The sequence below is a fragment of the Poecilia formosa genome, unplaced genomic scaffold (genome assembly GCF_000485575.1).
Source record: "Poecilia formosa unplaced genomic scaffold, Poecilia_formosa-5.1.2 Scaffold130, whole genome shotgun sequence".
Classification (NCBI taxonomy): Eukaryota; Metazoa; Chordata; class Actinopteri; order Cyprinodontiformes; family Poeciliidae; genus Poecilia; species Poecilia formosa.
Window position 1 is genome coordinate 484539 of NW_006800069.1, and position 15353 is coordinate 499891.

The 15353-nt window shown below is 41.5% G+C and overlaps 1 protein-coding gene across 1 annotated transcript in view; it reads right to left on the reverse strand.

Moving 5' to 3' along the window:
* Window positions 1–10505: 10505 nt before the first annotated feature.
* Window positions 10506–15353, reverse strand: part of LOC103144636 (E3 ubiquitin-protein ligase TRIM39-like) — an 8068-nt gene continuing 3220 nt past the window's right edge. Inside the window, exons 2-10 of the mRNA XM_007561708.2 lie at window positions 14984–15214; window positions 14522–14897; window positions 14077–14172; window positions 13309–13542; window positions 12984–13131; window positions 12827–12853; window positions 12133–12197; window positions 11906–12028; window positions 10506–11669 (exon numbers count right to left, since the gene is read on the reverse strand). Of these exons, the coding sequence (XP_007561770.1) occupies window positions 11283–11669; window positions 11906–12028; window positions 12133–12197; window positions 12827–12853; window positions 12984–13131; window positions 13309–13542; window positions 14077–14172; window positions 14522–14897; window positions 14984–15210 (1683 nt within the window). The 5' untranslated portion in view covers window positions 15211–15214 and the 3' untranslated portion in view covers window positions 10506–11282. The remainder of the gene's footprint in view (window positions 11670–11905; window positions 12029–12132; window positions 12198–12826; window positions 12854–12983; window positions 13132–13308; window positions 13543–14076; window positions 14173–14521; window positions 14898–14983; window positions 15215–15353) is intronic.

Below are 15353 nucleotides of genomic sequence, written 5' to 3' on the forward strand. Positions count from 1 at the left end.
GTTGCTAAGAGATGATCGCGTTTTCTGGGAACCAAGTTCCACAAAGTTCCACAAAGTAAACAATTCTTGTTCATGTAAAATGAGTAATATTTCAAAACAGCAGAAGAAATCTTATGTTTTTTGAACAATAACAATTTTTGTTGCTAACCTGTTGCTAAGAGATGGGTGTGTTTACTGGTAACCAAGTGCCACGAAGTAAGCAATTAATTTTTACTTTTGCAAAAGTAAAATCAGAACGCAGTGCACAAACTCACATTAATAGTAGCCTTTTTCCTAAAATCATTTTGTTTATTTATTAACCATGTTTAGCACACTGTATGCAGGAAGTCATTGTAAGACAACATGCTAGTTATAGCCCACATGCCACTGGCTGCATTTAGGCTAATATCACCATTTTGGCTAATTTCAGCTTGTACACTAACTTTCATATACTGAATGGAGTAAATCTATCTTACTCTACATCAGGGGTGCCCAATACGTCGATCGCGATCGACCGGTCGATCGCGGAAGGTTTTGAGTCGATCTCGACAGATGGCAATCTGAACGCCACCAGGACGCTGAGAGCAGCACTTCCTCTTCTGGCGGGCTTATCAAAAATAGTCACTAAGATCCTAAACGTTTGTAGTTTCATTAAAAAATAATAATTATAAAAAAAATCAACGAAACGTGTTAAAATTAATAATCTGAGTAATTATTGTTTGAACAAGGTGTTGCGCAATTCAGTGCGTTTCGGTCCCATTAACAGAAAAAGAGCAGAGCAGGAGTTTAAATTAGCTACTCAACCAGCGCTGTGTTCATGAGAGGCTTATTAATAATCGAGAAATAAATATCAAGCCTGGAAACCTGATATCGTAACGGACTGAATGTTGTGTTTTTAACATAATATCTGCTCGGCTTGCGGGGCGGTTGCCACGGCAACGGGTGTGCTTAAACTACACAGAGACAGAAAGTAAAAAGGTAGGAGTGGTTCAGAGTTGATCATCTGTTCGGGTTGTTTTACCTTTGTCTAACGTTGCTGTGGCTCATCACACCCGCTGTAGTTTCTGAACATTCAATAAACGACAAACTTGGACTAATGACCTCGTTAGTTTGTGAGTATGCGTCACAACAAGCGTCGAATAGGACAAATATTCATAAAGTTTAAACAAATTCTACCAGGATAATTATGTGAAATTAAATTAATTATATCCCGACTTCCGAAGATTTGCCTTTGCCTTTACTGGGCTCTTTGGTTCCTCCTATCAGTCTGTAGTTTCTCATACTGAGGTCATCAAACCAAAGTTCAGATCTACCATGACTGACTGACACCTGCTGGCATCAGGTTTGCAACCAGCTTCTGACTGAGAAACCAGTAACCTGCTCCCAGTGTCAGAATCTCACTGAGGAAGAAACTGCGTTAGGTTTTCTGTTACTTTATTATTTCTGCTATAACTGATGCATATTCGCATATAAAATAAGTCAATAGAGTTTAATTTGCAATTTTTATGTCTTTGTGTCATGAGGTAGATCTCAGGCGGCTGGTGAGAGAAAAAGTAGATCTTGCTCTCAAAAAGTTTGGGCTCTACATTGTAGCTTACTTTAGCATTGAGGCTAATTTTTAGCATCAGAATGTTGGGTTCCAACCGACAGGCACACTTTGGCAGGCCCTGGTTAAATTTCTTCAGAAATTTTGTAGTTATAACGAACTGTTCTTGATATTGCCTAATGTTTTGTGAAACAAGTGTAGTCTATAGAACAAAGACAGAAATATTTACAGAAAGAGATGTTTAAATCATTGCAAAGGCAGAAATGAGAAAAAAAACCAACACGATTTATCTTAAACTCCTAAGAACTGGCTTTAACTCTTTTGAGTTAAAGGAATTCTGTTACAAAGCAGAAACACCTGCTTTAAAAGCAGCCTTAAAATGTCCCTTTCTGTGAGCACCGTATGTGTCAAATGATATTGTTCGGACAGGTTCAGATCTGATATCACTTGCTTTGTTAAATTTCCTGTTCCCAAGTTCTCTGATGGGGCCCAGATAACGAGTCAGATTTCTAAGTTTTAAAATGTTATCAGAAAGGTAGAAAATTTGCAAATTATTTTCCTTACACTTTACAGTTATGCAGCACTTTGTGTTGATCTGTAGTAATCATCTTTATTGTAAAATATCTTGGAATTTCTGGCAGCAGCATTGCAAATGCTAGAAATAGTTATGGGATGTGAGCACTTCTGCACATCATGGTGCTTGTTAGAGAGCCCTAAATATTGTATGTTCATGTTATTTCCGTCAGTTACTCAACATATACTGTTACAGAAACTCACAGTTTCAGAGTTGGGGTCACATTGTATTTGGGAAATGTGTGATGGTTGTGCACATAAGGAAAAAAAAGTAGTTTACTGCAAGGTGAAACACTAGTTAAAATCAAACCTACTTGAAGATACTCAGACAAAGTGTATAAATACATGTATTAAAAAATCCCTTCTCACCCTTCCGCAGGTGGACTCTTTCATCCTCTGAGCTCGGGTCCTCTACCAGAAGCCTGGGAGCCGCAGTATCTTGGCTGTGCCTAGAACTGTACATTTCTGGACTGAGATGACTGATGTTGTTCCTGGGATCCTGTTTTAGCCACTGCTCCATTTTGGGGGTGACTGCCCCGAGGGCCCCTGCGCTCCTCGGCCCTTTAGGCGCAGGGTGAATCCTAGCAACCTGCGGCCTCTTTGCCAGGAGTACCGGATGCCAGCTGATGGTGTAGACCCGCCGATTTCTGCCAGGATCGGTTTGGTAAATGCCAGGTCGCTGACAAATAAAACTTTGGTCATTAGGGATTTCTTTTCCTCTCATTGATTGGATGTTTTATTTATAACAGAATCATGGACAAGTGGTTTGGGTGACTCCAGCATTTTTAATGAACTTGAACCGCAGAACTGTGGCTATTTTGATGCTGCGAGGATGTCAGGGTCCAGTGGAGGAATAGTGACTGTTTTTAAAAGTTGTTTTACTTGTAAGCAGTTAAACAACTACTATGGGATTAGCTTTGAGATTAGCCTATTTGAACTTGGCAGCTCTCACACTGTGCTGTGTGCAGCGGTCTATCGGCCACTAAAGTACAAAAAAAAAACCTTTATAAATGACTTTTCTGATTTCTTGGCTGATAATTGTTGGTGATTTTAATATTTATGTCTGTTGTCCTACTTTACCTATGGCTCAGTCATTTCTTAATGCTATTAATTCTTTTAATTTTGTGCAGTCTGTGACTGGTGCTACCCATGATCATGGTCACCGTCTTAATCTGGTTTTATCTTATGGTCTACCAGTTTGTAATTTAGTGATTGGTGACTCATTATTTTCAGACCTTATGGCTGTTTTATTTGAGATAACGCTGTCCTCTGCTAAAGCTAAAACACGCGCTGCAGCTCGGTTCTGTCGTGATCTTAACCCTTCTACTGCTGGTCAGTTTTCTTCTGCTTTTAATCAATTTATTGGTGTATAAAGTGCTTCATAAATAAAGTTGGTATGGTATGGTATGGTATGGTATGGTATGGTACTGTGGTCTTCACCTTCCAGACCTTCTCCAGTTCCTCTCTGAGGCCCTGGTATTTCTCCAGTTTCTCGTGCTCCTTTTTCCTGATGTTGTGGTCACTTGGTATTGCTACATCCACCACAACGGCTTTCCTCTGTTCTTTATCCACCACCACAATGTCCGGTTGATTTGCCATTACCATTTTGTCTGTCTGGATCTGGAAGTCCCACAGGATCTTGGCTCGGTCATTCTCCACCACCTTTGGGGGTGTTCCCCACTTTGATCCAGTCCATATTCTGCACAGATGTTCCTGCACACTATGCCCGCCACTTGGTTATGTCGTTCCATGTACGCTTTCCCTGCCAGCATCTTGCATCCTGCTGTTATGTGCTGGACTGTCTCAGGGGCCTCCTTGCGCAATCTACCCCTTGGGTCTTGTTTGGTGTGGTAGATCTGAGCCTCTATTACTCTGGTGTTTAGGGCCTGTTCCTGTGCAGCTAGGATGAGGGCCTCTGTGCTGTCCTTGAGTCCAGCTTTGTAAAGAGGCGCCTTTATTTCCAATAAAGGTCTTTAGGATTCTCTAAAAGTTTGGTTCCCTCAATTTAGAAAACCAAAACTCAAGGAATCACCTGCCTTATTGACCTTCCTTGTGGCTCGTGTTCAGTCAGGGTGCTGGATTTGGGGTGGAACCCTCCATGGATGGTTAATAGTTTCCAAGTCTTAACATCTGTGGCGTTTATCTCCTCCATTAGCCAGCTAGTTATTCCTGCAGGGTCTCTGATTACTGGCAAGGCGTAGCTGTTTATCGCACAGATCTTCTTGTTCTTGCCATTGAGCTGGTTTCTCAGGACTTGCCTTATTCGTTGGAGGTATTTGGCTGTGGCTCCTTTCCTTGTGACCTCGTCAAGGTTGCCATTTGCTTGTGGTATTCCCAGGTACTTGCACCTGTGCTCTATGTCTGCTGTTGTTCCTTCTGGGAGTGAGACCCCTTCTGTGTGGATGACCTTCCCTCTCCTTGTAACCATCCAACCACACTTCTCTAGTCCGAATGACATCCCAATGTCAGTGCTGTAGATCCTGGCAGTGTGTATTAGTGAGTCGATGTCTCGCTCGCTCTTGGCGTACAGCTTGATGTCATCCATGTAGAGGAGGGTTAGGGTAACATGAATGGTGGCCCCGTTCTTGAGTCGGTATCCGTAGCCAGTCTTGTTGATGGTTTGGCTGAGGGTGTTCAGATGCAGAACAGCAGTGGACACTTGTGCAAGTGGTTTGCAGTTTGCAGTATATATTATCCTCCTGACTACCAGTAGTTAATTTTTGTCCTCTGTAGAGGACATATCTAAACTTGAATATCTCCCACCCCCTGCATTCTTCTGAATTAATTCCTTTTGGTATCTAGAGAGGACACTTAGGGCTTTTCAATGATACCACATGTGAGGGGTGGGACTTTTACGTACCTTTTTCTAATTCATAAAAATGGTGTTCATCAGTAATACATTTTATGGGAAGAGACAAAGTAAGTGCATAAGTATGCTAATTACCTTACAAAGAATGTGGAATTAAAAAAAAACAGGTGATTGGACAATTTTTTTTTTCCTCGTAGTCAGGAGGATATTTAAAAAAAAAAAAAAAAAAAAAAAAAAAACTGCCACTGCAAACCACTTGCACAAGTGTCAATCAAATGGGGCAAAGATCAAAAACTCTGGAAAGAATCATAATTCTTTCCAGGAAACTCTCTGCCCCACTGCTGTTCTGCATAGGTCTGAACCCCCTCAGCCAAATCATCAATGCGAGCCATCCCGTCCTTCCAAACAGACTCTAGGATGGTGGCTCATGGGATCCTCCCGGTCAGAGCCGTCATGCACTCCCGCGACATCTGCCCCCGACCCGGAGTCGGTGAGGCCCCTTCTGTGGGAGTGCAGCGCTGCTGTGGACCTGTGGACAAAGGCCGGCTCCTTGCAATTCCCATACTTGCCAGCAAGGGAGGTCCTCAACACGCAGCTAATGCTGCACGGGGTGAGCCACCGTAAAATAGCAACAAAAGACTTCACGGAGATGTGGCTCACCCAAGCCACCATATGGACCTCCAGAAACTTGCTGGTAAGCAGGCGCAGGCAGATGCCCCTCCGTGGCTGTGATCCAAATGGTGGCAACAAAAAGAAAAACATACAGAGCTACAGGTGCCGCGCCTGTAGCTCAAGGACACAGCCACAAAGAAGAATCACCTGCGCCTCTTTGGACGAAGGAGCCGGCGTTCCACGGACAGAGGTCCCAGCAGCAGCGGCCTGGTTCTCTGGGTGAGGCAGGTGGGAAGGAGCAATGGGGGGGAAAGCCCCTCTGACCACCATCGCTGTTTGAAAGGATGGGATGGCTCCAAACTTCAAAAGAGACTGGCTACGGATACCGACTCAAGAATGCAGCCACCAAAAGTCTCCTCCTCTACATGGATGACATCAAGCTGTACGCCAAGAGAGAGCGAGACATTGACTCACTGATCCACACCACCAGGATCTGCAGCACTGACATTGGGATGTCATTCAGACTAGAGAAGTGTGGCCGGATGGTCACAAAGAGAGGGAAGGTCATCCACACAGAAGGTTTCTCACTCCCAGATGGAACAACAGCAGACATAGAGCACAGGCGCAAGTACCTGGGAATACCACAAGCAAATGGCAACCTTGACGAGGTCACAAGGAAAGGAGCCACAGCCAAATACCTCCAACGAATAAGGCAAGTCCTGAGAAGCCAGCTCAATGGCAAGAACAAGAGCCGTGCAATAAATAGCTACGCCTTACCAGTAATCAGAGACCCTGCAGGAATAATTAGCTGGCCAAAGGAGGAGATAAACACCACAGATGTTAAGACTCGGAAACTACTAACCATCCATGGAGGGTTCCATCCCAAATCCAGCACCCTGACTGAACACGAGCCGTAAGGAAGGTCAATAAGGCAGGTGATTCCTTGAGTTTTGGTTTTCAAAATTGAGGGAACCAAACCTTTAGAGAATCCTAAAGACCTTTATAAAGGCCCCTCTTAGAGGATTAAGAGGCAGAGCGACCACAAAGCTGATTTGTTGGATTCTGTGAAGACGTTTGCAGTCTGAAGAGGAAATCCCACCCAATTCAGGAAGAATGGGTCTAAGCGATTCCAGCACGTAATCTCCTCCTCAGGGTGAATTGTTTGGAATTAAATGCTGAACGTAAATCTTTTGTTGATAAATTACAGGCATTAATATGTTTCATTTTTCTTTTGTGGGTTTGAATATATAAATAAAAAAATTATTTCTTAAAAGGATCAGTCAGTTAATACATTTTATTTATAAGGGACCCTTTCGTACTAAAATCAGCTCTAAGAGTTGTACCAACAATTAGCCCTGAGGTTTCTCTGACAAACTTTTCCACAAACAGCAGCCATAATACTGGATGGATAATAAATGACTAAAACTATATGATCACGTAAAAGGTTAGAATAAGATTCATAAATATAAATGTATATGTATAGAAAACATCAAGGAAAATGATAAAACAAACCCTAATCGATTTCTATTTTCTTTTTCTCTTTCCCTCTGTCTGAGCCTCCCGTGGTTCATCTGACCTCTGACCTCAACTCCTCAAACCTGTCCTCCCATGGACCAGATGATGTCCCTCCTACAAAACCAGCCGATGAAAATGATCGAGAAGATCTGGAGGATCAAGAAGACAAAGAAAACCTCCATCACCCCCAGGGGACAACTGTCAGTCTCCTGTTGGGCATTTGGGCTGAAAACTGTGTGAGACTGAGCTTTAACAACCTCGGCTGGTCTGCTGTCCAGTATCAGGATAGAGGAAGAAAAGCTAAACATGCTTCAGAGCTGTGAGAGAAGACGACTCTGAACTATTGACGCTTGTTTCATCTGTGGACAACATGGACATTTCCTGAGGGACGATCTGAACAACCCAAAGATCCAACGCCAGGACCAGTTGGACTGACAGGAAGCCGGAGGAGAGAGACAGGGGAGGATTTCACTGCAGCAACGCCGAGACCAAGTGGAGGAGAGGGGCAAGAAGGAACAACCTGAATCCACATCAACCACTGTGAAGGATGACCTGTCTGTAACGTCCATCTAGATCATGACTTTAAATCTGACACAGCAACAGAGTGAGCAGCAAAACTTCACTCTACCAAGTACCAAGTACTTCAACTTTTGACACCAGAGAGGACAACGTCCAGAGCAACAGCGAGTTTGGATGTTTCTGAAAGGCTCTCCACTAAGAACTATTGCTGGTCCACTGGCGAGTGACCGAAGCGGAGAGTGAAGATTCACACTGTCCTGTTATCCTTAAATATGCTTTTGAAAGAGAAAATCAACTTCAGAAATTAATTGGTTTTTCATGTTTAATTTTGACCAAAGACAATGAAATCAAATGTTGCCTGGTGGTTTATAACTTGGGTTTATTTAGAATCAAAGAGGATGAAAATCACTTTGAAACTGTTTTATTTTATTTTGAAGTGGGTGCACTAGAATCAGATGGGGCAACATTAAAATTTTACTTGTTGATTATAACGTGGGTTATATTTAAATCAAAGAGGATGAGATTATATTAAATTTTAATTAGATTTTCATAGGAGGAGGACTTAATATCACCTAAACTTTTAATTTACATTTAGGATTTAAAATTAACATAAGCAACACAAAATTAAGCTAGGGATGTCTAAGGATTGAAATGCATGCACTTGTTTTGCAGGGAAGATTTTGGGATTAAAATAATTTCTTATTTAAGCAGTTGGAAATATTACTTAGAAAACTGTTTGGTATTCCGCTGGTACTTTGCTTCCAAATACATTATTTCAAATGTCTCCTTTTAAAGTTTTGTGAAAGATGACAAAACACATCGATGACCGTCTCCCTGGCAAGGAGAGGCTGCAAGGTAACTTTTCCTACCTAACAGAGGTGAAACAATAAAGGGATGAATGGACGAATGCCAGTGGGTTTTTCGTAATCTGTGTATATGATTTTGTTTCATCATACAGAATAATGTTTCAATGACTGAATGAATATGTAATGTCTTAAAATGTATGGGATAATTTTTCACTTCCCACCATAAAAATTGTAGAAATGTCCTTTTACATAAGACTCATGTTGTCTCTGCCTGGCAGAGCTTTCCATCCAGAACTGCTTCATGATTGATTGTCCTACTCTGTATTGTGCACAATTCATAAATAAACCTGATTGAGAGATTTTACCTGAACAGTGCTTGGTAATAGTTTTTTTTCCACAACAATGGACAAAAACATTAAAGGCTCTCAAGTAAAAGGCGTGGCGGTTTTAGCCAATGTTGGACCCATGAGCCAACATTTGCAGGCTAATATGCTAATATGCTATAAGCATATTATTATATTAAGACTTTTGTGCATTATCTGTTTAAAGAAAAATCAACCTGTAACCACATATGCGAGTAGTAAAGGCATACATGACACATGAAAATATACTGAAGATTAATAACTCACCTTTAAAGAAGCTCTGCTTCTACCAATGTTCAAGTCCACAAACATCCTGGAAGCTTCCCGCACTTTACTACGCACTACTGAGCTGAAGCATTCGCTCCAGTAACAAAAACAGTCAAATCCAGTTTACTCAAAATAACGTAGTCTTGTACTTTTCTCAGGCCAAACATGTACATTACTCACATTACTTGAGTTGAATAAACAATTTAGTGAGACTTGAGTAAAGCATACAAACCTAATTTAAGTAAGAATAGGTAAGCCAAGATACTGGACAGAACCCTCAACCTCCCAGGCCTCTGGTAGAGGACCAAGCTCAGAGGATGAAAGAGAGAGAGACCAAGAGAGAAGGGAATTGTTATGTTATGGTCAGCTTAACAAAATGTCTGAAATTTAAAATGTTCAAGTATTAAAGGGTGCTGTTTGTAAGAAGAGGAGAGAGACCATCCAACCGGCCAGAAATATCATCAAAAAGCTGAATAAATTGAAGAGAAAATGAAATACCCTAAAAAATCTGCAATCTCATCAGTCCTTTATGATTGCTAACATTGATACTATGGTAGCTGATATTCTATATATTATGCCGTTTAAACTTGAATGCATTAACTGCTGTAACTTGTGGGTAAACAGTGAGTGATTGCATGAAATAAAGTTGTGATGAAGGAAATTCTTTAGGTGGGATTAACCTGAACATGAAACAAAATAATATAATCCTAAAGGGAATGACATAAATTTTTTTGCTCTAGAAAAAACATGATAGAATCCACATTGTTAATCTACATTTTAAACTTAAAAAGGAACAGGCAGATTTAAGAGGGTTTTCTGGACACAGAGATTCGATGTTTTGTGAAAATAATGAAATAGCTGCTGTAACTCTAGCTCACCACTAGATGTCAGTGTTTCCCTGACATCTCGTGAAACCCTGAAGCTGATTTGAATAAAGGTCGCTTTGATTTAAAAAGGCCACATTCTTTTACATTTAGTATTGGATTGACATAATATTGAAACAAGCATTCCCTGAATATCTAATCTTTAACAGGGACATCAACAAGAGGACTCAATACAGAACCACCTGGATTTAAAGTTTTTCTCTACAGCTGTCTCATTGTCTTGGCGACAGCTTTATATTTACATTTCGGATTACAGTTCCGCTTCTTATCAACCATTAACAAACAACAAAGTGTGTGAACAACAAAAGGGATTGTTGACACACATGCGTCATGTGTTCTTTGCATTTCTTCCTCATTTTTGTGTGACCTTCTAAAACACGCTGACTGAAAGCCACATCAGCAAGTTTCCCAGTTATTGGTTTTGCACTGTTTCCTCAACAAAGTCTTGCATTTGCAACGTCATTTGATACGTTTATTTAAAAATTAAGTCATAAATAGTCCTGAACTGAAAGCACAATGCCCGCAATTCATTCTTGTCCAACCATGCAGTTGAACCGGTTCCCGATGTTCCCGGTAGATGCTCAGAGAATGAGACATTTGCTCCTTTAAAAAAATGTTTTCATACCATGTGGTCAGGTGTTGCATAACAGTGGATTTATTTTAGAAATGATCAGACTTGGTAGCATTTACACCTCATGCCTAAATATTTTGATTATATTTTAATATGTGCTAATCAGACGCTGTTTAGCACACCTTTTGTGTTTTTCTCCAGTTCCAGACAAGAACTGTGTTCAAGCAATGTTTTGTAGAGCTCTTATACTTATAATTACAAACTAACTAAACGAGATGGTCTGACCTAACTCCCGCCCCCGGTGCACCAATGTGATGTCTGCCGCGGTAAGGTTAACACATTGACTTCTGCCCCCTAAAAACACCAAACATCACAGAACCTGTGAGAGGAAAATGAAAGATGAACATGTTGAGATGCGATATCATACGTCTAAACAATGTTAACCTTTATTAAACAACACAGTGGACAAAAGCAATGTTGGAAAAACGGACGGCAAAAGATTCAACAAGCCATATAACAAGATAATTCACTGTTTCTGGCTTTGCTCAAAACTCTTGGTTTGTGGAAGGTAAAAACTGCAACAAGTCCCAAAGAAAAATGAGAATTATAAACACTGGCCATTAAGCAATAAAGGGACAGAAAATTACACTGTAATTTACAATAAGGGCTTTAAAATCTAAACTGAGTTCTGAAATTCCCTGAATCCTCTCATTAGTTTTCTGGTATTAAACATGAAATACAAAAACATAACTACAATGTTTTCCTTAAGCCTTTAAAATGAGCTGGGAGTAATCAGGTGAAAATGAGACTTCATTGTATCTGTTTAATTGACTTGAGCTTCAGTTCACTGTACTCTCTACAGTAAACCCAGTTTCCACTGGGCAGATAATCAGTGGCGCTGTGTTCCTCCCATTGTCGTGAAGGCACGGATTAAAGTATGGGTACAGGGGCTCAGAAAAACAACATCCTTTGTAGGTGTAGATGTGAGTCTTTGCGTCAGCGTTGTAGAATGACACTGATCCTTCTTCGTAGTCCAGGAAAATGCCCACTTTCGTAGGGATTTCATGGAGGTTGAGGACGACGGAGGGTCCGGCGCAGGCCCGGAGACTCTCCCCCTTCCGCCTGCAGATTGCCCAGTAGCCGCTGTCTGGACGGACGGTTATGGAACCCTTCCTGTTAATGGACTCCTTGGCCACACCAAGATCCCAGTCTGTTTTATCCCCTACCTATTAAATAAATCAGAACACAAAATTAAACAACTGACAAGATTTCACAAGGGGATTCAGTTGGGTGAATTAGTCATCTAATTCAAAGGTCAAATCTTAAAACTCCTTGCTACATCAGACAAGATTCAAACCGCAATTCTCAACCATCTCTGAGTTATACATTGCATCCAAGTTAGCAATTCTCCTACACTGTGTGTCACTGTTCAGCAATGGTTGTGATTCTGTCAACCTCTTACCTTGACCACCCAGTATCGTCTCCCGGAGGTGAAGCTTTGTTTCCCCAGAACGGCAACACAGGAATCGAACCTGCGAGAGTTATTCGGGAGCGCATGCTTTCTTTGTTGGGAGCTCAGGCTCACCTGTGGATAACCGTCATGATATTTGTTAGTCCAAAACTAACATGTCTAAAACTCTGAAGAGCTGGTTATAGTGAGGGATGATGCAGTCTCTCAGTAAAATGTACCTTTTTACCATCCGGGGACAGAAGCAGCCAGCTGGCAGCAGTCGCAGGGTCCAGAGTCACATCCACTGAGGATGGATAAATGTAAACAATGTTAATCTCTCTAAAGGTGACTTCACATCATCCCTGTTTAGTCCGCTTTAATCAAACTTTAGTTCGTTTAGTCCGGTTCGTTCGGGGAGGTCAAATCGAACTTTGATGCGGAACATAAAAGCAAACTCTGGTGGAACTATGTGAACAGCAAAAGGACCAGGAACTGTTCCAAATGCAGGAAGCGAAACCAAAACCAGAAACCAAAACCAATGTGTGTCTAACACTAGCAGGAGAAATGTTTTGAGGTCCATTTTCATTCACATTTTATGAAGAAGGAAATTGCGCTTATGTCTTCTTCAGAGGTTCTTGGTACAGAGCCAACATTGTTCAAAAGCCAACATTGTTTGCTTGTTCACTCAGCAGGTTTCTCAAAAGGTTTGGTTCATCTGACAGAGGCGCAGTGTGAAAACAAACCGCAGCAGCTGAAAACGTTACAAAACAAATGTTGCACCTAATCAAACCAAGCCTACCAAACTATCAGGTCTGAAATTATTCTAAGTATCACTGAAGTTTTTCATGTTTGTCCTGGTAAACCCTGAACATTTTGGTTCAGTGTTAGAGAAAAATACATTTCCTTCACTACCTTAAAGCTTCATACTCATACCTGCAAATTTGACCATCTTGGTGACTTCTGAAAAGAAACGGGAAAAAACAATCGATTCAAACCATTTCATAAATCAACTTGGAAATGAGCAAAGTAAAATCTTCATGAAGGACTTCAGAGAAACATTGAATGCAATGTCAATTAATTAGTCACAGACCTTCAGCACAAAGGTTCTTTTCAAGTTCTTGGCAGAGGTCCACCAGCTTGGAGAAGGTCGTCCTCACGCGTCTTATGTAGATGTCGGGGTCAACACTGACCTCGGACCAGTTCGTTGTCGACAGCGGAGAGCTCAGACAGGGGAAGCTCTAAAATGATTCATTCAGTGAACACAACAAACACATTTAACAGGCAGAAACAAGCCTGGTATCGCTGCTGTCATGGCTACATCGGTGAAATTGACCTGGTATAATCTGATATATTAGATTGCGTTATGTCCTATCAGTTTAAAATGATCTTTTTGTGGTGATCAGTCCAGGTCTGACCTGCAGCAGATGCAGTGGATCCTTGGTGTTCTCCAGGTACTGCAGCTCGCTGCGTCTCCTCTGCAGTTCGCCGAGCTCCTGGTCGAGCTCTTCCAGAAGATCCTCGGCTCTCCGTTTCGCTGCTTCGTGCTTTTCTTCGAGCTCCTCGATGAGCAGAGCCTGGTTTCTCTCGATGGCATTTATTGCCAGGTTGGCTACGTGAACACTGGTTTGTATCTCCTTTTCCTTCTCTATCTGCAAGTGTAGAGAAAACGAAAACCGATTTCACAGACTAAAGAAAAACAAGTTAGATGTGTAAATTTTTTTATTATTATTATTTCCAGAATGTGCATAGAATTGTTCTTTGTGAATATATTGAAAACAAACTGCAGGTCCCACTGAGCACATTTATTCTGTTTTGATAAGACTTGTTGATAACTCAGCTCAGAGCTGGACGACACATATCAGTCTATTGATAATTGTTTAATAACGTGCTGAGTTTGGGTTATCATTATCTAAAAGCCATAACCATCAAAAGGCTTGGAACGTATCACTCTATGTGTGACGGTTCTATAAAATATATTCACTTCCTGAGATGACTGACAACAAGGGTTTCACTAATTATTTTTTTAGCTGTACTAGAACATTTCAATCAAACACCAAGAACTCCTGATGATGTGTTGATATAGCAGCAGCAGTAATGATTGCAGATAATGCAATAAATCTATTGGACACCTTGACAGTATAAACATGCAGTGAAGTGAATTTGAACTGAACTAAAAGCCTTACCCTGCTCAGCTCCACGGAGTTCTTGATCTCCTCAGTCTTTTTCAGTCTGGTCTGGATCATCTCTTGAATCTCTGCTTGAACCACCTTCAGCTGTGCCTGAACAAAAAAAAAAATTAAAGTAGCAGCACAGATTGTCTTAAAGACCAATAGAACTTGGTTCAGAAGGTTATGAAATAAATAGTTTGGTGTAAATGAGAGTAAAATAAAACAACTTAGTGGGTGATAAAAGCCAAGCAATGATCCAGAACGCTGCTGCTGCTGCTGCTGCGTTCTGACTAAAACCAGGAAGATGGAGTTCTAAAGTCCCACTTTTGACTAGTAGTAAATGAATCATTGATCAGCATGTATTGATGATTTCATTGGTGGCATTTGACAAAATTGTATCACTTGAATGATATTTTTATGGTGCAAAGCACTTTGAACTGCCTTGTCGCTGAAATAATACCTTAACCCGCCTGCTCTCTTTCTCCATAGGAACGACTTCGTGGTGCTTGTGGTCCCTCTCGGTGCAGCTCGCGCACACGGGGGTCTGCTCCTTCTTGCAGAACATCTCCAGGGGCTTGTTGTGGTTTCTGCACAGGTGACTTGTGCTGAAGGTGGCCGGATCCGTCAGCCTGTGCTTCGTCATCACCGGATCCCTCAGGTGAGGCACCAGGTGCATTTCGCAGTAAGACGCCTGGCAGACCAGGCATGACTTCACCGCCGTCAGCTTGTCTTCGCTGCAGATGTCGCAAGTTACGCTGTCGGCTTTTAAGGACCGTCTGGAGGAGTTTTTCCTCGGCGCCGGCTCTGGCCTGCTTGCTTGTTTTCTCCTCATAGACCTTTTTGTCGTGACACGGAACTCGGGTTTAGTGAAATGGCAGAGCAACATGTTCAATCATTGTACGATATTGTAACAGATCCGTACCTTTTGAATTGTTCGGTAATGTCTTTTAAGACGATGTTGACCCTGAGGTCTGGACGGGTTTGGAAGCTCTCTTTGCACAGCGGACATTCAGACTTGTGGCTTGCGTCCCAGAAGCCTTTTATGCATTCAAGGCAGAAGTTGTGGCCGCATGGGATGGACACCGGATCGTTGAAGCTGTCCATGCAAATGACGCACAGGACTTGCTCCTCGGACAAAGCGTACGACATGTTTCTGGGTGGATAAAAAAAAATGACACAAGGTTACCTTTTCATGGAAGGGAAAGACAATCTAAAAAAATAAATAAATAAGAAGCATATTCTTCTCTATTACATGAAAAACTGGACTTATAGACCCTGAATTAGAAAAAGTT